This window comes from Balaenoptera ricei, chromosome 14, assembly GCF_028023285.1.
Source record: "Balaenoptera ricei isolate mBalRic1 chromosome 14, mBalRic1.hap2, whole genome shotgun sequence".
Taxonomy (NCBI): Eukaryota; Metazoa; Chordata; class Mammalia; order Artiodactyla; family Balaenopteridae; genus Balaenoptera; species Balaenoptera ricei.
The window spans coordinates 1921949-1942285 of NC_082652.1; the positions used below are offsets into that span (position 1 = coordinate 1921949).

Here is a 20337-nt window from a genome sequence, read left to right on the forward strand (position 1 = left end):
GTAACATGTCTTGTAGTTCCTTTGAATCAGGAGTCAGAGCCCCTCTTTTCATCCCATGTTTTAGGTATGGGCATCCTAAGGAGTCACAACCTGTTGCTAACGTTTTATCTGCCCTTCTTTTCCATCTGCATCGTCACTCCCCTGGGCTGGCCTCTCTCGTCTCTGTCTGAGCTACGACGGTTACATCCGGTTGCCTCCCGTCTCTAAATCCTCTCCTTCTGTGCGTTTTGTGCTTTTCTGCTGGAGTACACGTTTCAGACTCGCTAGAGAACTGTGTGGTCACCACTTAGTGTAGAAAGCCTCTTCGCAGGTGAGCGGTGGGTTCAAACCCCAGTTCCACCATGAATTCACTGTTTACCTGGGACAGATTGCGCGACGTTCCGTGTAAATGCCGACTGCTACTGTCGTCAGTGTGTTTCCCCCTCATCACCTGGTTTCCATCCCATCCTTCCTCCTGTTTCTGCGTGAGAGGTGTGTGTCTCCTTTTTAAGGGCAACTGTGGTATGTGGCCTTGAGCCGCCTCTCGCTGTACTTCCGCCCGGGCTCCTGGACTGGAAGGCCGCCCGTCTGCCCGTCCAAGCACGCCTGCCCGCAGCCCTGCCTCGCCCCGCGGCGGCTGTTCCTTCCCGAGAGGCGTCTCGCGGGCCTCCCCTCACCCGGCTGTGCTGCAGGTCCTGGCGGCAGCCTCAGCCCTGGTCCTTGTCCTCCCTCCCTAGCGTCCAACCCTGCTGACCGGCTCCCCCGCCCCGCCCCCATCCTCTTCATCTTTCAAAGTTAACCTGTTTTACGTTATCAGAGTTAATTACGTGCTTTATCGTGGGTATTTTGGAAGAAAGCAGAAAGGAAGAAAAAAAAAAACAACGCTCATAACCTGTCCCGTGGTGATCAACACCGTTAACGTTTCGGTAAATACTTTTGTAGCAAAAAATATGTATAAAACATACACTTTTAAAGAAGTGTACGGGACTTTGCTGGCATACAGTGGTTAGAACTTTGCCTTCCAGTGTCGTGGGTACGGGTGCGATCCCTGGTCAGGGAGCTAGGATCCCACATGCCTCGCAGCTGAAAAACCAAAACACATAAAAAGAAGCAAAATTGTAACAAATTCAGTAAAGACTTTAAAAATGGTCCACATCAAAAGAAAAAAAAAATCTTTAAAACGAACAGAGCGTTCCAGGACCCTTTTCTTAACGGCTGCCTGGTGGTCGTCTGTCGGCTGTTTCTGTGGGAGCAGAATGGCCTGGGGCCGGATGGCAGCGTGCCTTTTACTGTTTACAGGTAGCTTGCTCCCAGTGTGCGATGGGTATTGCAGGGACCTCGCACTGTTGTAGTGTCATATATGGTTCTTAACTTAGACTTGCCGCTGTGCAGAGCAGCAGGGACCAGGCTGAACACTGGACAGGTGGAGGCCTGTTCATGCCTTGCGAGGCCGGTGCTCCCCGCGGGTGTGTCTGAGAGCTGAGGGTGTTGGGGGTTGGAGAGGGTGGGCAGTTAGTGCAGAGTCTCGAGCGCCCTGAGACTGAGCCGGCTCTGCCATCCCCGCTGCTGTCCTGAACCGGTGCCCGACAAGCACCGGGCGGGGCGGCAGGCTCACCCAGCGTCCGGGTTTCACGGTTACAGACCACTCCGCCCCGGGCATCCTCGCCTACCTGTGTGTCCTTCAGTACTTGTCAGCTCACCTCTCGGGCCAGCATTCCTGGGAACATCGTGCTACGTCAAGGGACTCGTCCCATTAAATGTTCTTTTCGCATTTTTAGTTTGAAAGTTTTCTAATTTATGGGAAAGTTGCAGTTACGGTACAGTGAAAACTCACGTTCCCTTCGCCGAGATTCACCAATTGTTAACATTTCGCCACGTTTGATTTCTTTCTCTTTGTGTATGTGTGTGTATGTGTATGCATATGTGTGCGTGTACACACACACGTTGCACATGTATATATACACACGCATACATACACACACATGTTATTTTTGCTGACTCATTTTAGACTGAGCTGCAGGCCTTGTGACCATCCACCCCTAAGTACGTCAGTGTTTATCTCCTAAGGAGGAGATTCTCTTGTAATTATCTAATTCAGAACATTTGATGTTGATAGAAACGCTGTCTAATCCACAGTCCATATTCTCAGTCAAAAACATCACGTTGATATCCTTTATAGCTGTTTTCCCTTCTTTCCAGGGTCCAATCCAGACACCTAGGCAGATAAAGCCTAGACACAAATGCCTTTATTTTTATTTATTTGTTTATTTATTTATTGATTTGCCTGCGCCGGGTCTTAGTTGCGGCAGCGGGATCTCCGTTGCTGTGTGTGGGATCTTTTAATTGCGGCATGTGGGATCTAGTTCCCTGACCAGGGCTCGAACCTGGGCCCCCTGCATTGGGAGTGCAGAGTCTTAACCACTGCACCACCAGGGAGGTCCCACAGACGCCTTTAGAGTCCTCCTGTCTCAGTGGTGAATTGAACCTTTTCCCGCAGGAAGGGCCCCTCTCGCCTCTGGCGATGCCGTGTGCCGTCCTGTGCCCTCGCCTGACGCCGACAGAGCTCGACCGGACTCCCTGACTAGTGTGTGTGTGCCATATATTTCCCCATCATTTTTCTTTTCATCTTTCTATATCCTTGTATGTTAGATGTTTCTCTCATCTCTCTTGTAAATGAAATATAGTTGGGTTTTGTCTTTCTGTCCCCTTTGATCATTTTTTGGTCTGTAATTAGCTCTTGTAGTCTGTTTCCTGAAATTATTGATATATTGGGGCTAACATTCATGATCGTATTTGCTTTTTATTTTTCTTGCCTGTGCTATGTTACCTTTTCTCTCTTTTCCTGCTGTCTTTTGGATTCGTTTTTAAGAATTTTACTCTCCCCCATTAGCTTGCTTCTATATTGTATTTACTACTGTTTTAGTAGTTGTCCTGTAGATCTCGGTATGCATTCTTGACTTGTTGAAATCTAATATAAATCTGTATTTTTACTTCTTACAAGTAATAGGAGGACCTTAGGAACCTTTAACCCTGCCCTTTCTTATTGCTGTTATCATCATATATGTACTAGATAAAAATAATATATATTTATATTTTATATATATATATTTTTAAATTAGTTAATTAATTTTTAAAATTTTGGCTGCGTTGGGTCTTCGCTGCTGCACGCGGGCTTTCTCTAGTTGTGGCGAGCGGGGGCTACTCTTCATTGCGCTGCGTGGGCTTCTCATTGCGGTGGCTTCTCTTGTTGCGGAGCACGGGCTCCAGAGCACAGGCTCAGTAGTTGTGGCACGCGAGCTCAGTAGTTGTGGCTCACGGGCTCTAGAGCTCAGGCTCAGTAGTTTTGGCGCATGGGCTTAGTTGCTCCGCGGCATGTGGGATCTTCCCAGACCAGGGCTTGAACCCGTGTCCCCTGCATTGGCAGGCGGACTCTTCACCAGTGCGCCACCAGGGAAGTCCATATATTTTCTATTATTTTATACAGTTAATATAGATTTGGATCTACCCACATATATACTATACCAGTGCTACTCATTTTTCTGTATCTTAAAACTTTCATCTGAGATAATTTTTTTTTCCTTTTAGAAACTACTGTTCTTTCTTTTAGTAGGGGTATGCTATTGTCTGAAATTATCCTTGCTTGATTTCATTCTTCAAGGATATTTTTTTAGTGAGTATAGGAGTCCAGTTAGCAAGTTGTTTTCTTTCACCGCCTTGAAGATTTTGAAGATAAATTTTCAAAGTCTTTTTTTTTTTTAAGTCAGCTGTCTAATTGTAGCTTTTAAGATATTTGATTTTTAGTCTTTTGGGTTTATCAGTTTTACTTTCATGTTTCCAAATGTAGTTTTCTTTTTATTTATCCTGTTTCTTATAAGGCTTCTTGAATCTTCGGGTTGATGTTTTCTGGCAGTGTTGGAAAAATCTTGGCTGTTTTCTCTTCATAAATCACCTTTGCTCCATTTTCTGTCATTTTTGTTTTGAGACTTGAATTATATGTGTTTTAGACCTGTTCACTGTGTCCTTTACACCTCTTGCCCTCTGTTCTCTATTCTCCATTATTCTGTCTTGCTATATTTTATTTTGAAATCTTTTCAATTTGTCTCCTGACCTCTCTTTAAGCTATTACCTTTCAGATCAGGGAATCTCTCTTCACCCATGGAGTTATTTTTGGTTAAAATAGTTTTCAGTCCTAGAATTTCATTGGGCTCCTTTTTCTCGTGTCCTGTTTCCTGATAAAATTCTCACTGTTGTGTTTTACCTCTTTGCACATAATTATTTTAATGTCTGTGTCTGATATCTCTGTTAAGACAGCTCTGTCATTTTTCTTGGGTGTCATTTTGTCTTTCTTTTCCTGGTTATTTTTGATTGAGAACTGGGCTTGGTATATGAAGGCTGTGGCCATAGTATGAGTCCTAGGATAGTATTTTCTTTTTTTTGAATTTTTGAATTTTATTTTATTGATGTTTTTATACAGCAGGTTATTATTAGTTATCCATTTTATACATATTAGTGTATACATGTCAATCCCAATCTCCCAATTCATCCCACCACCACCCCACCCCACACCACCCCCATCCCTTTCCCCCCTTGGTGTCCATACGTTTGTTCCCTGCATCTGTGTCTCTAATTCTGCCCTGCAAACCGGTTCATCTGTACCATTTTTCTAGGTTCCACATGCATGCGTTAACATACGATATTTGTTTTTCTCTTTCTGACTTACTTCACTCTGTATGACAGTCCCTAGATCCATCCACATCTCTACAAACGACCCAATTTTGTTCGTTTTTATGGCTAATATTCCATTGTATATATGTGCCACATCTTTATCCATTCGTCTGTTGATGGGCATTTAGTTTGCTTCCATGACCTGGCTATTGTAAATAGTGCTGCAATGAACATTGTGGTGCATGTGTCTTTTTGAATTATGGTTTTCTCTGGGTATATGCCCAGTAGTGGGATTGCTGCGTCATATGGTTATTCTGTTTTTAGTTTTTTAAGGAACCTCCATACTGTTCTCCATAGTGGCTGTTTCAATTTACATTCCCACCAACAGTGCAAGAGGGTAGGCTCGTATTGCTATAAACTTCCCTCTTAGAACTGCTTTTGCTGCACCCCATAGGTTTTGGATCGTCGTGTTTTTGTTGTCATTTGTCTCAAGGTATTTTTTGATTTCCTCCTCTATTTCTTTAGTGATCTCTTGGTTATTTAGTAACGTATTGTTTAGCCTCCATGTGTTTGTGTTTCTTACGTTTGTTTCCCTGTAATTGGTTTCTAATCTCATAGCATTGTGGTCAGAAAAGATGCTTGATATGATTTCAATTTTCTTAAATTTACTGAGGCTTGATTTGTGACCCAAGATGTGATCTATCCTGAAGAATCTTCCATGTGCACTTGAGAAGAAAGTGTAATCTGCTGTTTTTGGATGGAATGTCCCATAAACATCAATTAAATCTATCTGGTCTATTGTGTCATCTAAAGCTTGTGTTTCCCCATTAATTTTCTGTCTGGATGATCTGTCCATTGGTGTAAATGAGGTGCTAAAGTCCCCCAGTATTATTGTATTACTGTCGATTTCCTCTTTTATAGCTGTTAGCAGTTGCCTTATGTATTGAGGTGCTCCTATGTTGGGTGCATATATATTTATAATTGTTACATCTTTTCCTTGGATTGATCCCTTGATCATTATGTAGTGTCCTTCCTTGTCTCTTGTAACATTCTTTATTTTAAAGTCCACTTTATCTGATATGAGCATTGCTACTCCAGCTTTCTTTTGATTTCCATTTGCATGGAATATCTTTTTCCACCCCCTCACTTTCAGTCTGTATGTATCCCTAGGTCTGAAGTGGGTGTCTTGTAGACAGCATATATATGGGTCTTGTTTTTGTATCCATTCAGCGAGCCTGTGTCTTTTGGTTGGAGGATTTAATCCATTCACGTTTAAGGTAATTATTGATATGTATGTTCCTATGACCATTTTCTTAATTGTTTTGGGTTTGTTTTTGTAGGTCCTTTTCTTCTCTTGTGTTTCCCACTTAGAGAAGTTCCTTTAGCATTTGTTGTAGAGCTGGTTTGGTGGTGCTGAATTCTCTTAGCTTTTGCTTGTCTGTAAAGGTTTTGATTTCTCCATCGAATCTGAATGAGATCCTTGCCGGGTAGAGTAATCTTGGTTGTAGGTTCTTCCCTTTCATCACTTTAAGTATATCATGCCACTCCCTTCTGGCTTGTAGAGTTTCTTCTGAGAAATCAGCTGTTAACCTTATGGGAGTTCCCTTGTATGTTATTTTCGTTTTTCCCTTGTTGCTTTTAATAATTTTTCTTTGTCTTTAATTTTTGTCAATTTGATTACTCTGTGTCTCGGCATGTTTCTCCTTGGGTTTATTCTGTATGGGACTCTCTGCGCTTCCTAGACTGGGGTGGCTATTTCCTTTCCCATGTTAGGGACGTTTTCTAGTATAATCTCTTCACATATTTTCTGGGGTCCTCTCTCTCTCTCTTCTCCTTCTGGGACCCCTATAATGTGAATGTTGTTGTGTTTAATGTTGTCCCAGAGGTCTCTTAGGCTGTCTTCATTTCTTTTCATTCTTTTTTCTTTATTCTGTTCCGTGGCAGTGATTTCCACCATTCTGTCTTCCAGGTCACTTACCCTTTCTTCTGCCTCAGTCATTCTGCTATTGATTCCTTCTAGTGTATTTTTCATTTCAGTTATTGTATTGTTCATCTCTGTCTGTTTGTTCTTTAATTCTTCTAGGTCTTTGTTAAACATTTCTTGCATCTTCTCGATCTTTACCTCCATTCTTTTTCCGAGATCCTGGATCATCTTCACTGTCATTATTCTGAATTCTTTCTCTGGAAGGTTACCTATCTCCACCTCATTTAGTTGTGTTTCTGGGGTTTTATCTTGTTCCTTCATCTGGTACATAGCCCTCTGCCTCTTCATCTTGTCTGTCTTTCTGTGAATGTGGTTTTTGTTCCACAGGCTGCAGGATTGTAGTTCTTCTTGCTGCTGCTGCCTGCCCTCTGGTGGATGAGGCTATCTAAGAGGCTTGTGCAAGTTTCCTGATGGGAGGGACTGGTGGTGGGTAGGGCTGGGTGTTGCTCTCGGTACTATTTTCTTTTGTAAGAGATGATTTTTAAACATTTCTGGTGGTTGGCCGTGGGCATCAGCTTTCTGGACCTGCCTCCCTTTCTCCAGGGTGTGGTCTTCAACTTCAGCTCAGCTTTTTCTTAGCTTCTCAAGGCCTCGGCTGCCTCTGGGTTCAAGCAGCTCCAATCACTGGGCTCATTTCTCTGGGTTTCCTTCTTTTGAATCTTCTTTCCTGCCTTTATAGGTGTATGACGTCCAGCTCTTCTGATTGTTCTCAGCAGGAGGACTGATAGGAATGACCTAGTCCACTGGAAGAGGAAGTTCCCAATATTGCCCTTCCTTTCAGTGATTTGAAATCCTGCCTTTTTCAAATATAACCTCATGGCCAGGTTCTGTAGCTTGAAGGGTAAAGTGTGGTAACGCCTCTTGTATTTCTCTGATTAATGCTTGAGCCCCTGCGCACCTGTGTTAGCAGGAAGGTCCAGTAATTCCGTCCTGAGTGACCCCCAACCCTGGGGCTTTCTTATCCAGAGAGGTGAGCCCTGCTTTGGAATGTCCCCCTGCACTCTCAGTCCTCAGTTGTGTGTCTGCGGCTGGTCAGCGTCCCCGGCTGTCCCCTGACTCTGGTGCATCGTGTCCTCAGCTGGGTAGACCCCGCACAGACCCTCCTGCTCCACGTGCACTTCCCCTTGGACCCCTTCCCCGACCCTCCTTCCCCACACGCGGTGGCGGGGCCTCTGGGGGTGTGAGTTCAGCCTTCCCCAGTGCAGGAACCCGCGTTCCCGCCAGGAGCCCGCTTTGATGAGAGAGGACAGCAGGAAAGAAATCAAACACGTGGAGGCTTTTTTTCTCCCAGAATATGGTTAAATTTCTGCTTTCCTTTTTCAGGTCTAGGTGTTAGCACTGGGTTCAGGGAACTATTTCATCAATTAATTAGTGTAAACCAGGTGTCCTCAAACTTAGGTGTGCATCAGAGCCGCCTGGAGGGCTTGTGAAGTCGCGGTCCTGGCCCGTCCAGTGACGTTTCCTGTGAGTAGGTCAGGGGTGGAGTCCAAGAATTTGCATTTCTACTAAACGCACACCTGATAACGGAAGCTGCTGGTCCAGGACCCACACTTTGAGAACCACTGGGGTGATCAGTAGTTTTTCTCAAGAAACAAACAAACTTGACTGTTTACCAAGAATATTGTTCTGTTTAGGTTTGTTGAACATTGATGTTGGATATTATAACTCACGTCTTTTTTTTTTTTTAATTTTGTAGAAATAAAAGAAGAACTTGAAGATCTGAACAAAGAAATCAAGAAAACTGCTAATAAAATTCGGACCAAGTTAAAATGTGAGTGTAAAGTTTTGATTACATGTAATCATTGATGGTGGGAATGTGGGTAATTATTATTTTCTTCTTTATAACTTTTTATTCTTTTACATTTTCAAAAGTTAAGATTGTGACCACTTTAAAATAAATTGTATGTACTTGGAACAGTAAGTCTTGTTTAAGTTCCTCATTATTCTAGAATTCTTAAACGAGGAGCTAAACCTAAGGGCTGTTAACCCTTAAATTTCAGAGTGAAGCACTAATTCGTGCCCAACAGTAGTAGTAAGCATGTGCTTATAAATTGTTAATCTGTTATATTTTATGACATTTGGGGCTAAACTGCAGATATTTGAGAAGGCAACTAGCCTTTGACATGAGTTGCCAGGTGCTTCTTGAATGCCCTTGTACTCGGTGAGCTCCTTTGAACCTTTCCGTACAGTTCATCTCGGCTGAAGGTGCTGGGTGGAGGTTCACAGCTTCCCTGTGGGACCGAAACAGACGTGGGTTTTCTCCGTGTGGTAGAAAGACACACTGTATTTAATTTTTACAAAATAACATTCAAATCAAGAATATTTCTGAAGATCAAAAGGAACCTTTATTAAGGAGAATTTCAGACGTATGTCGGGAGAGGGGGTCACCACCACAAACCCCATGTCCACACCCTTGAGCTCTGCAGGTCCCAGCGGCCCTCACCCAGCCCAGCTGGTTTCACAGCCGATCCCAGACATCTGGGTCTTCATCAGCATATAGTTTTCGGTGTGTATTTCTAAGAGAAGGATTTTTCTCCCCCAAATACAACTATAATACTACTATTATATCTAAGTCACATTAATTACTATTATTTATTATAAAATATCCAGTCAGAATTCACACTTCCCCAATTATCTTTTTATTTTTTTATTTATTTTTTAATAGTTCGTTTGAATTGGGTTCCTTATTTGGACCATATCCTGTGATTGGTTGATATGTCACTTCAGGTTTTTTCACATCAGATTCCCCTTCCGTCTTTTTCCCCCCAACACTTTTTTCTTTTGGTTGGAGAAGCCAGGACATTAGTCTGTCAGAAGTTGCCATGTTGCAGAGTTTTGCTGATTTCACCCCTTTAATGTCACTTAACAGGTTCCGCTGTGCTCTGTATTTCCTGTGGATTGACAGTTAAATTCTCCAAACTTGATCAGATTCATGTTGCCTGCTTTGAAATGTGAAGCTGTAACATCTGGTTTTATTTTGTGCTATCATCAGCAACTGACAATTACCAAAACTCATAAATTTACTAGGAGTTGAAAAGATAAGAAAATACATTTGAGGTTAGGCTTGAAAACCTTTCATTTTTTAGTTGAAAAGATAACTCTTTCCTGCTTGTTTCTAGCTATTGAACAAAGTTTTGATCAGGATGAGAGTGGGGACCGAACGTCAGTGGATCTTCGGATACGAAGAACCCAGGTGTGATTATTAAATACACACTTGTCTAGACTGAAGCAATGCTGAAGAATAGGTCTTTTTACGTCTTTCAAATTCAAAATAATTTCATCTTTACCATCACATTAATTCTTTCAGCATTTCTGCATAAAAAAGGCATCGTATTTATAGACTCCCTCTCTAGATTATGAAGAAAAAAAGTGTATTCAGCCGAACAGCAGAATTCTGTTCTGAAGAGCAAAGAATTATCACAATCATTTTAGTGTTCATGGTAAAATCCTCACCTTTTATAGGTTTATGGTGCAGCAAAGTGGAATTTAGTTCACTTAACTCTACTTGACAAACGGAGATTATGTGTTCAGGCTCTGGGGACAGCTTGTCTGGGTGCCAACCTGACCCAGTCAGCCTGTAACTATGGGCTAATTGACTTCTTGAAATGATGGTTTCACTTCTATAGAATGAGGGATAGTAATAGTATAGTAGGGTTACTGTGAAAATCAAATAAGATGATGCATGTAAAGTTCTTAGCATAGGTTCTGTTATACAGTAAGTTGCTATTAATCTTATTTTCCATTTGAAGGAGTAAGTGGCATATTAGTTTGAATTTCTATAATGTAATGTTTTTATATATCACTCTTAATAGAAGAAATGACCGATGTATATTGATCTATTTTTTTTTTATGTTAAAAGCATTCAGTGCTATCTCGAAAGTTTGTGAAAGTTATGACAGAGTATAATGAAGCACAGACTCTATTTCGGGAGCGAAGCAAAGGCCGGATACAGCGTCAGCTAGAAATAAGTGAGTCAGTGAACAAGCTATTTTTGTTAAAAACATATTTTTCTTCCTTAGGGTCTGACATGAAAGTATGTAACTTCAAAAAAGTAATTCCATCTCTGTTTTGGTCAATATTGTAAGCCTAAAGTGCTTTCATAGCTTCCTATTCATTGAATCAACCAACCTATTATTTATTTAAATCCTTCAGAAAGTTCTAGGTGAGTGGACTTTAGATTACTTGTAGAGCATTAATGAGACCTGGAAGACTCTAAACCGTCATTTCTTCATGTATTTTTTGTGTCCCCCAACCCTTCCTGCCCCGTCTCGGGGGACAGTTCCCTGTGAGTCTCGCGGCTCTGCATGTCTGGTGAGCAGACACTCGCTGCCTTCTTGCTCCAGGCTTTCTCTCGCGGGTGTCTGTCTAACAGGCAGCCTTACAAGATGGAGCTCATGGTTCCCTCTGGGCGGAAGGCAGTTTGCTTGCTGAATAAAGGTCAGGCAGCTTTGCTTACTCCCCACTGTGGAAGATCAGGGTTCCTCAGCTGTGACACAAGCCCCCTGTGGGTGCACCTTCCACTGGGGCTGCTCTGTGTCTCCCACGGGCTTGGGGAGGGTGGAGCAGCCGTAAACGTGAACCTCATTAAATGACATTTTAGGACCTCCCTGGTGGCGCAATGGTTAAGAATCTGCCAGTGTAGGGGGCACGGGTTTGAGCCCTGGTCCGGGAAGATCCCACATGCCGTGGAGCAGCTAAGCCCGTGCGCCACAACTACTGAGCCTGCGTGCCGCAACTACTGAGCCCGCATGCCTTCTCACCGTGATGGGAAGCCCGCGCACCGCAACAAAGAGTGGCCCCCGCTCGCTGCAACTAGAGAAAGCCCACACGCAGCAATGAAGACCCAACGCAGCCCCCCAAAATAAATAAATAAATAAATAATGACATTTTAACATCTTTATTGAGATATAGTTGATGTACCATGTGAATGATACTCAAAGTGTACAGTCCAGTGGTTTTTAGTATATTAGCACAATCAATTTTAGACCATTTTAATCACTCCAAAAGGAAACTTGGTACCCATTGTTGGGCACTTCCCATTTCTCCCCTGAGCCCTAGGCTACCGCCAGTTTATTCTCCTGTCTCTGTAATTTTGCCCATTTTGGGCATCCATATGAATGGAATCGTACAACATATAGTCTCTTGTGACTGGTCTCTTTCACTTAGCACAGTTTTTTCAAGGTTCAACCATACTGCAGCAAACACCAGTGTTTTATCCCTTTTTTACGGCTGCATCACATTCCATTGTGTGGATGGACTACATTAACATTGTTTATCCATCCATGAGGTGATGGACATTTGGGTTGTTTCCACTTTTTGGTGATTATGAATAATGCTGCTGTGAACATTCACATTAAATGGTATTTTAATTATTATGATGTTTCAATTGGGTTTTTCCAAAATTCTGTGAACCTGTTCATAGACAGCATTAATACATTTAACTCAAGGAAAAAGTATTAACGTCCAAACTACAGAAAGTATTAGAGCCTCTGATGCTAATTTTGCAGTCTTTATTATGTCCATTTAACATATGCTGGATCTAGTTTACCCCCTTTTCCTATAAGCCAGAGTTAAACTTTTAGGAAAACTGATATGCCAAAATGTATTATCAGTTTCGTTTTTATAGTTGTTCCTTATTCAGACTAAAATTGGATTTTATTAGTCATTCCAATTATAAGATTTTTCATGAGTGTTTTCCAGTTCTTCCTACTTCTTAGGCTTATGTTAATTTCTCTCATCGTTAATATTTGCCTAAGAAAATACATTGGAAAGGTTAGAAAAACGTTGGTTGAAAATATTAACAACTCAGATTTTAGTTGCTAACTTATGGGTGCAAAAGTCATTTTTAAACATTGCTGCATTCTGAATGGAGTTTTTAATTGTTAATATTTTAGCTGGAAAAACTACCACTGATGATGAACTAGAAGAGATGCTGGAAAGTGGGAATCCCTCCATTTTCACGTCAGACGTGAGTATGCAGGTGGCTCTGTGGCCTTGCGTGTTTGTATACATACAGATGTTTTTTTTTTTTCCTTTAACTTCCAGAGCAATCGTAAGTTCATCAGTATTTCTCTTCTGTTTTTGTCTTTCAAAGATTATATCAGATTCACAGATTACTAGACAGGCTCTCAATGAAATTGAGTCACGTCATAAAGACATTATGAAGCTGGAGACCAGCATCCGAGAGCTGCATGAGATGTTCATGGACATGGCCATGTTCGTTGAGACTCAGGTAATCACACACATCTTTACTTCTCCGAGATAGAGAGCTGTTTTCTGTAAAATCTTATATTTGATTCCCGTATACCTGAGAAAGCCATTATTCTGGATGCAGTCTTGTAATTCAAAAGTTGTAGTGTTATTGCCATGTGAGACTGAAATGCTGTAAACAGCTTCAACTTTCAACAGTGGGGGACTGGTTTACTTAAGTTATGTATGGTGTGTCCATAGGACAGCCTGTTGGGCAACCATAGGCAACATCGACTTTGTTCATGGAGGACTTTTAATGAAATATACAAACCTTATGTGCCAGAATTTCAAGTTGACATAAGAGGGAGGTACTAAACCTTACACGTGTATGTATAAATGTGAATATGTATACAACACACGCCCTTATACTCCTGTGTGTATGTATATATGGCATGAACTCAGCTGCATGAAACAGTACTCACAGAAGGAAAGAAATATACCAAGCAGTATAATAACAGTGGGACTATGGGAATTTTAGTCTTCTTCTCTAAAATATATGTATTTTCAAGTTTTCTGTAAGGACCATATACTAGAGTAACAATTGGGAGAAATGTATGAAAGAATAAGTCCCAAAGGGGATACACCGTGACGTAACTAGAAGCTTATACTTGCTACGCGGTGTCTAGTACCACCGGCATGGGGTGACGGGGGTGTGAGGAGACCCTGTGAGGAACCGAGGAAGTTAATACAGTTTTTTAAAAACAGAAAGTTAAGCGTAAAACACAAGCCGGTGGTCGCGGTTAGGTGTGTGGCTGTGCTTGCGCTTCCTCTCGTGATGCTGCACAAGGTCCTCCGTGACTTTGCAAGCGCGCGAGGCTCGCCCTCGGCCACTCACTGATCGGTGGGCCGTTGAGTTCAGCTGACCGCCCCGTGAAGGGGGAGCATTCGTACCAAGTCACCTTAGGAGTCACGTCACACTCAGGTCCTCGCTCCCACGGAGGCTGGTTTCAGGATCTCTTGTGTCCTCTAAGAAGGTTCGGGTCTGACTGGCCTATTTCTCATTGCCTGGGTTACGTGAGGATCACTAGGAAACCCATCCAGGTGCCGATCCATCCTCCACGTCGCCTCTAACATTTGAAGAACACTGTTTAGTTTGCGGAACCTTGTCATAAAGATGTGTGCAGAGCTGAGGTGCGGTGCATTTGCGGTGTAGGGTGGGGACGGGGCAAGTTCACCCCTTTCTGACGGGAGGGCCTGTGCCACTCACGGTGCAGAAGGGGAGAGCTGGGAGTCTGGCTGCTACCAGCTTCTTATTTTCAGGAAGGAAACCAGTTAGACAATAAGAACAGTCAGTGATTAGTTTTGTTATTACTAAAGATTTTAGAGTACCTTGGACTTTTAATTAGGATTGTTCTATGCCAGATGTATTAATCGCCATTAGAAAAATCGATGTATTCTTAGCTTTTTGTTCCATTGCTTCCTTTTAGAAGTCTGTTAGTGCTGCATTATATTGGCTCGTCTAATTCAACATATATGTTTAGTCAAAACTTACTAGTAAGTTTAAATGTGTGAATGAGTAAGTTAATTGTACGTCATTCTTCAATGCTTTACCCCACTCACCTGCTACAGATTACGTCTGCTGGTGGACAGAAGACCAGGTAATGTGTTTTGTCACCTAACATTTCACTGGATTCACCTCACTTTACGTTTTTGCTCATTAATTTAGTCAACGTAGTGGCCAACGTAAGCTATTCCTAGTTTACTGTATTTTGAAGAAATTGCAGCAATTTTCTACCCATTAGAAAAGATGCCATTCTTTGCCCACTGTATGTATGTGCCTAATAGTAAACATTCGCTTAGCCTAAAGCTAGCCGCCTCCCGTTCACTGCACCCATCTTTAAAGAGTGTTCTCATGTTAAAGCATATCTCAGAGTGTACGTGATATGCCTTCAGTTATCAGCATTGTTGCCCATCCCATTTAGTTCTTTTTATAATACAAGTTAGATTTTGATTATTCTGTATATTGTACATTTATAATGATCTCATCTTTTTGTAAGTGTGAAAAAAAATTCGGTGTCCATTACATGCACATTATGTTCCTGTGGAAACTTTACTGCTGCTCTGTGGCTGTCTTAAGATACACAATTAAGTCATTTGAAAGTACCTTCTAAGTTTGAAACTTTCTGTTTTAAGGGTGAAATGATCAACAACATAGAAAAAAACGTTATGAATGCCACAGACTATGTAGAACATGCTAAAGAAGAAACGAAAAAAGCTATTAAATATCAAAGCAAAGCAAGAAGGGTGAGTTTGGTCTTGAAGAATTAAAGTGCGTTTTTCTCTGGGTTTGATTTTGAGTGTGCATACATTGATGCAAGCCTACTTAAGAGGTATTCCAAGAAATGTAAACTTCTTACATTAATGTTTCATTTGGAAACTGAAGTAATTCTTTTTGCTAAAACTTTTGAAGTTTATCAGATAAGTTATGTTGACTGTGAACCCTGTTGGTTTTAAGTAATGAAAACCCTTTGCAGCCAAAGTCGGTCTCTCTGCTTTTCTCAGTTGCACGGGTTCCAATTCCAGAGTTCTCTGTTTCTCGGGTCATTATTTGCAGGGACATAACAAAACTCATGGGACTGGAAGTTCTAAAAACCATTGGTTACACATTTTATGCAGTGAACACTTTATTCTTTGTTTACGTTATTTGCTAATCCGTTGGTTTGGAGGAAAGAAGAGAATTATTTGAGACCGTGGACCTAAGATGTTATGTAGCACTCGCACTGAAGCTTTGTAAACGAGTTTTAGTATCTTTATCTGAATCTTAACGTGTGTCGTGTGTGAGTGAAAGCTCTTCTAAGAAAACAGCGAAACTACAGAATTAAGTTCTGATTCAGGGACTGGAAAACTGTGTGTCTCATTGTGTGACCTCACCCATTACTTCCTGGTCCCTTTCTCTCCAGTGTGGAAAGGAGCAACACGGAGCACCAAACCCGTGCTTTCAGGGCCTGTCACCCTCCCACCTGCTGGAAGACGGCTGTTGGGTTTACGATGCCTTTCTCAGTGCCAGTCAGGGGGAGGTTTCCAATGTGATGGCAAAAAAGGGAGTTTCAAAAACTCCTTGTAAAGAGGGAGTTTCAAAACGTTCAGGAAAGATAGTCAGATTCTGAGCACGGATTCACTCGTAACAATGGCCCATGGACGTTCTCAAATAAGATGCACGTCTGGGCTTTAATGTCAGCCTGCAAAGCATCTCACCCTGCTTTTTCTTGGGAATATCTGAGCGTTAATTATCTTTGAGACGTAAGACATGGTTTCTTATATAATTCTGTGTTACCACCTTTTGAAATATTGAGCTTTAAAGTAAAGCAAGAGGGAAGAGATATGGGGATATATGTATATGTATAACTGATTCACTTTGTTATAAAGCAGAAACTAAAACACCATTGTAAAGCAATTATACTCCAATAAAGATGTTTAAAAAAAATAAAGTGAGGTGACGAGGTCCGCGTGTGAGGTGCTTTGGCTGGTCCAGGCATGAAATGGACTTTCACTTAAAAAAAATCGTTAAAAAAGGGCAGTTCCCTTCCTTTCTCCATGACCTAAACAGCACGTCAGTCCGGCGAAAATTTCCGTGAGAAGTCCCCTGGTTTCACAGAGATAAAAGGTGGTCGGGGGGTGCATCTTATCCTGCACCGGCAGAGCCAGCCTCGTTCTGGCAGGTGGCTGGGAGCGGTGCGTTACCCGGAGTGGCCACTGGTCGGAACGTGATGTTTGTTTCAAAAATCATCACCATCTCTCCGACTCAAGGCCTGGCATCTGAAACCACACGCAGCTTGTTCAGCGTCTCCCTCTGCTGTTCGGTGCGTGGTTGTGGAGATGTTGGCCGTCCCTCCCCTCTCCTGGGGTCCTGGTTCCATTCCCGGGGCAGCTGAGTTAGCCCCTGAGAGACCAGACGGCACTAGTGGAGTGTGGTTTGTTTTATACGGTGTGGCAGGGCCAGTGAAGGACTTAAGGGCCAGTAACAAACAGACAAGAAAGGAAAGAGTGTAGCGGCTTAATACATAGGTAACTGATGTCTGGGTTCACTGACCCGGTTACATAGCTCTGTATACGTGAAAACAAATCAGCTGCGTGTCTCACTCCATCAGACGTTTACCAAGAGAATGTGGTCCTGCAGCTTTCTCGTTGATGAAACCTAATATTTCAAGTTCTATAACAGTTTATCTCCAAGTACTCTGACCTCATTAAATTAAAAACCCCTCTTTATGAGAACTGAAAGTTGTCAAGCAGAATTAATCGATGTCCCATAACTTAGATTTTAAAACGAATTCCGATAGATTCTTTGATTTTAAATGAATGATGTCTTCTAACACGGCGGTGTGGAATTAACCACAATATAATCGGCTTGCTTTTCTTTGACAGAAAAAGTGGATAATTGTTGCCGTGTCACTGGTTCTGGTGGCTGTGATTGCGCTAATTATTGGTTTATCAGTTGGCAAATGATGCGGTGGATTACGTCAGCGTGCATGCCTCTCTGCCGGCGCGGCAGTAAGTAACTAATCAACTAATCTGCTTACTCACTCGCCCAATTAGCTAATAGTGGTGCTTGCCCAATTAAAAAATACTGGAAAGCAATAAAAGGCTGCCAGCGGAGCGTTTGCCTGACTTCTGTGTTGAGAGCAAGCTTAGGCTGGGCGGCCGTTCATTGCTAAACCAGGGTCGCCTCCCTGTTGGTTTCGAAGCCTCGGCTGGGTTCGCCTCTGTTACTAAATGTGACGGCGCGGGCGGCAGCCCCTGACTCTCCAGTCTTCGGTTTTTGGTCCAGGAGGATGCCCTCTTCTTAAAGGAGCCCTTCATTAGTGGAATAACCTTAGCAGTGAGGATGACTTCTCAATTAAAAAACTAAAATGTAATGTTTAATTTCTCTCTTAAGTTTTAACTCTTCAATAAGTGCAACAGCCGAAAGTTGCTTTGTGAACTCTATTTATTTGCTCATCATTTTACTGTGGAATTAGAGGGAATGGAACGAGAGCTGTGAAGAACGCTCTGGAATTAAAAGACTTCGTCTCCCTTGTTTCCATTTGTCAGCGTCTAGTTTGTTTTAAATGTGACCGCATTAAAGAGAAGACTTGTGCTGAGCGAGCGTGCCTGTTAATTCTTAACTAAAGGATTTGGAATACAAAAGATATTCAGTTCTTTATTTAGAGTATCTTTATTTTTGTTTATGAGAATCACCCCTCTCCAAACTTCAGTAGATTTTGTGTTTTTCCTCCGTTGTTTTTTATGCATTTGGAATCATCCGTCTTGCGTTAACTCTTAAGTTAGAATGCTGCCTGGTGTATTAAATTTGGACATACCAGTTATTTATATTAAAACGTTTGTTTGGCATGATCATTGTGATTAAAATTATATCTAGATTGTGACAAGCAGTCGTTGATGAATTCATTATTTTATCGTGAAAGCAGCTGCTGGCTTGGTAGACACTTGGCACTTCCTGACAGAGAAGGCGAGGAGTTTCCCGACGTGAGCGTCTGTGCGCTGAGGACCCACCACAGGCGAGGGTCTCGTGCAGTTCCGTCCCAGCGTCACATAGCCACCACCTTGCACTCGAGGTAGTTCCCGTTAGAAGCTCTGGGATGTTGCCTTGGTTAGCGATCCACTGTTTCGGAAGGCAGAAGGAAGGCTGGCTCTCTTTTTCATCAGGCAGGATGTTACGTATCCTTCCATGTTTTCCTATTACGTCTGCTGAAAAAGTGGTATATGTGATTTTCCTTCATTAACGATAATGGTATTTAAAAACTATTTTTAGAACTTTTTATGAACTATGTATTTTCTTAGCTTTTCCTAGTGGCCATCACATGGCTAGTTGGATGTGCTTCCACTAAAGGCAAACTTAATTTTAGATTGGATGCTGTGGTGACGTGGTAGATCGACGGCAGGCTCCTCCCCGCAGGGTTCCCTGGGAGCCCTGGGCTTGCTCTGTGCCCTGGGCCTGGCCGGCCGGTGGTGTACTTTCGTGCCTTTAAGCACAAATGAACACAAAACAATGCTTACTAATAAGAAACACATCGGAGAGCACACCAGCAGGTTTTTTTTTTTTTAATACAAATGCAGTGGTTGGTGTCTTTAATTATATACTTTTGAAAAACTATTCTTTCAGCAAGTAGTTCAGCACAGCCCTCCTCTGGGCCTGTAGGCACCGTGTGGAGGGAATCCTACTCCCTGGAGCCCTGCAGCGGGGGCGGGGTGCCGGGTTTTCTATCCAACGACACTGCTAAGAGGACACGTGGCCCGGGATTTACGTGTAGTAGGTGGTGGCTTGACTCCCAGGGGTGTGCGTGGGCCACCAAAGAGAAGTCCAGGCATTTGGCTTGAGTTGTGAGCAGGTTATTGGGCAAGAATGGTCATTAAATCTATGGCATTGAGGGTTCAGGAGCTCAGCCATCGTGGAGTTCGGGAGAGCACCGCTGAAAGCCAGGGGTGGAAGCTAGCACGCACATACGTGCTACCCAGAGACGCGGCCGTGAGAATCAGAGCCCCCTGGTTCTCCGAGGTGGTTGGGTGCAGTGAGGTTGACAGGGGCACGTGGAGCAGGTTCTGGAGCCGAAGGGTGATGCCAGTGGGAAGGGAGGGGTGATAGGCTGAAGGAAAAAGGTGTGTCTAGAAAGGTGCTGAGAGAGGCTCCCCAGGAGACACGTGAGGAGGCCGCGAGGATGGTCGGGACCAAGTCCTGGCTTTCCAGGAAATGCACACGTAATGTTGACCAGTAACAGGAAGTCTGAGGGCGTGATGTCCTGAAGGCAGCGATCCCGGGGTTCTGCGTGATTGACGTGGAAGTTTACTGAGGGGCCCGGCTCTGCTCATCTTCATGCAGTAACTGACGGCGCTCTTGGCAGGCTAATACTGATGCAGAGCTGACCAGTTTGAGCAGCTGTGATTTCTCAGATGAAAGTGTGCCATGAGTTCGGAATTTAAAATCATGAATCTCTGCTGTTTACAAAGAGAACTCGGTGTCAGACAGCGTGGTGTGCCTTTCATCTTTGTGAATTCCGCCTGTTCTCCCGCAGACGGGTTTCCTGGAGAGACAAGATTTCTTAAGCCAAAGGTTGTTTAGCTTTTCAGCTGTGCAAGGGTGCTTGTTAATTGAAAGCAAAAAGTTAAATGTTATATTGCCTTGCTCTGGGCCGTGGATGCAGCAGAAGACCGAGTTAATGGCTTGTTGATTTCTTACTTGCATCATACCTCAATGTAAAAAAATGTATAAGTAAGATTTTTTTCAGCAAGTGAGAAATAAATCCATTTAAAGTTTTAAAAAGATGTACAACGCATCCAAGAAATAACTGTTTGGGATTTTCTTGTGATCAATAGAACGTGTTCATGAAGACCCCACAGGGTGTCAAGTAGACATTGCCTTTTACCTCCAGGAGTAAATAGTTGTTGTCTTAATAATACGTATTTTAAGTTATTAAATTCATTTAATATACATGTGTCTATAACTTAGTGCTTTGCCTCTGGAACTT

At 42.7% G+C, this 20337-nt stretch overlaps 1 protein-coding gene across 4 annotated transcripts in view; it reads left to right on the forward strand.

Annotated features, from left to right (window-relative positions):
- The window catches only part of STX2 (syntaxin 2), a 38482-nt gene that overhangs the window by 15861 nt on the left and 2284 nt on the right, over nucleotides 1-20337 (forward strand). For 2 of the 4 annotated variants that reach the window (XM_059894082.1, XM_059894083.1), the window contains 7 exons: nucleotides 8325-8399; nucleotides 9748-9821; nucleotides 10488-10596; nucleotides 12523-12596; nucleotides 12723-12860; nucleotides 15011-15121; nucleotides 15778-16095. In XM_059894082.1, the coding sequence (XP_059750065.1) occupies nucleotides 8325-8399; nucleotides 9748-9821; nucleotides 10488-10596; nucleotides 12523-12596; nucleotides 12723-12860; nucleotides 15011-15121; nucleotides 15778-15984 (788 nt within the window). In that variant the 3' untranslated portion in view covers nucleotides 15985-16095. Of the gene's footprint in view, nucleotides 1-8324; nucleotides 8400-9747; nucleotides 9822-10487; nucleotides 10597-12522; nucleotides 12597-12722; nucleotides 12861-15010; nucleotides 15122-15777; nucleotides 16096-17239; nucleotides 17366-20337 lie in introns of those variants that run through there. The other 2 variants (XM_059894084.1, XM_059894085.1) reach the window with 2 other exon arrangements.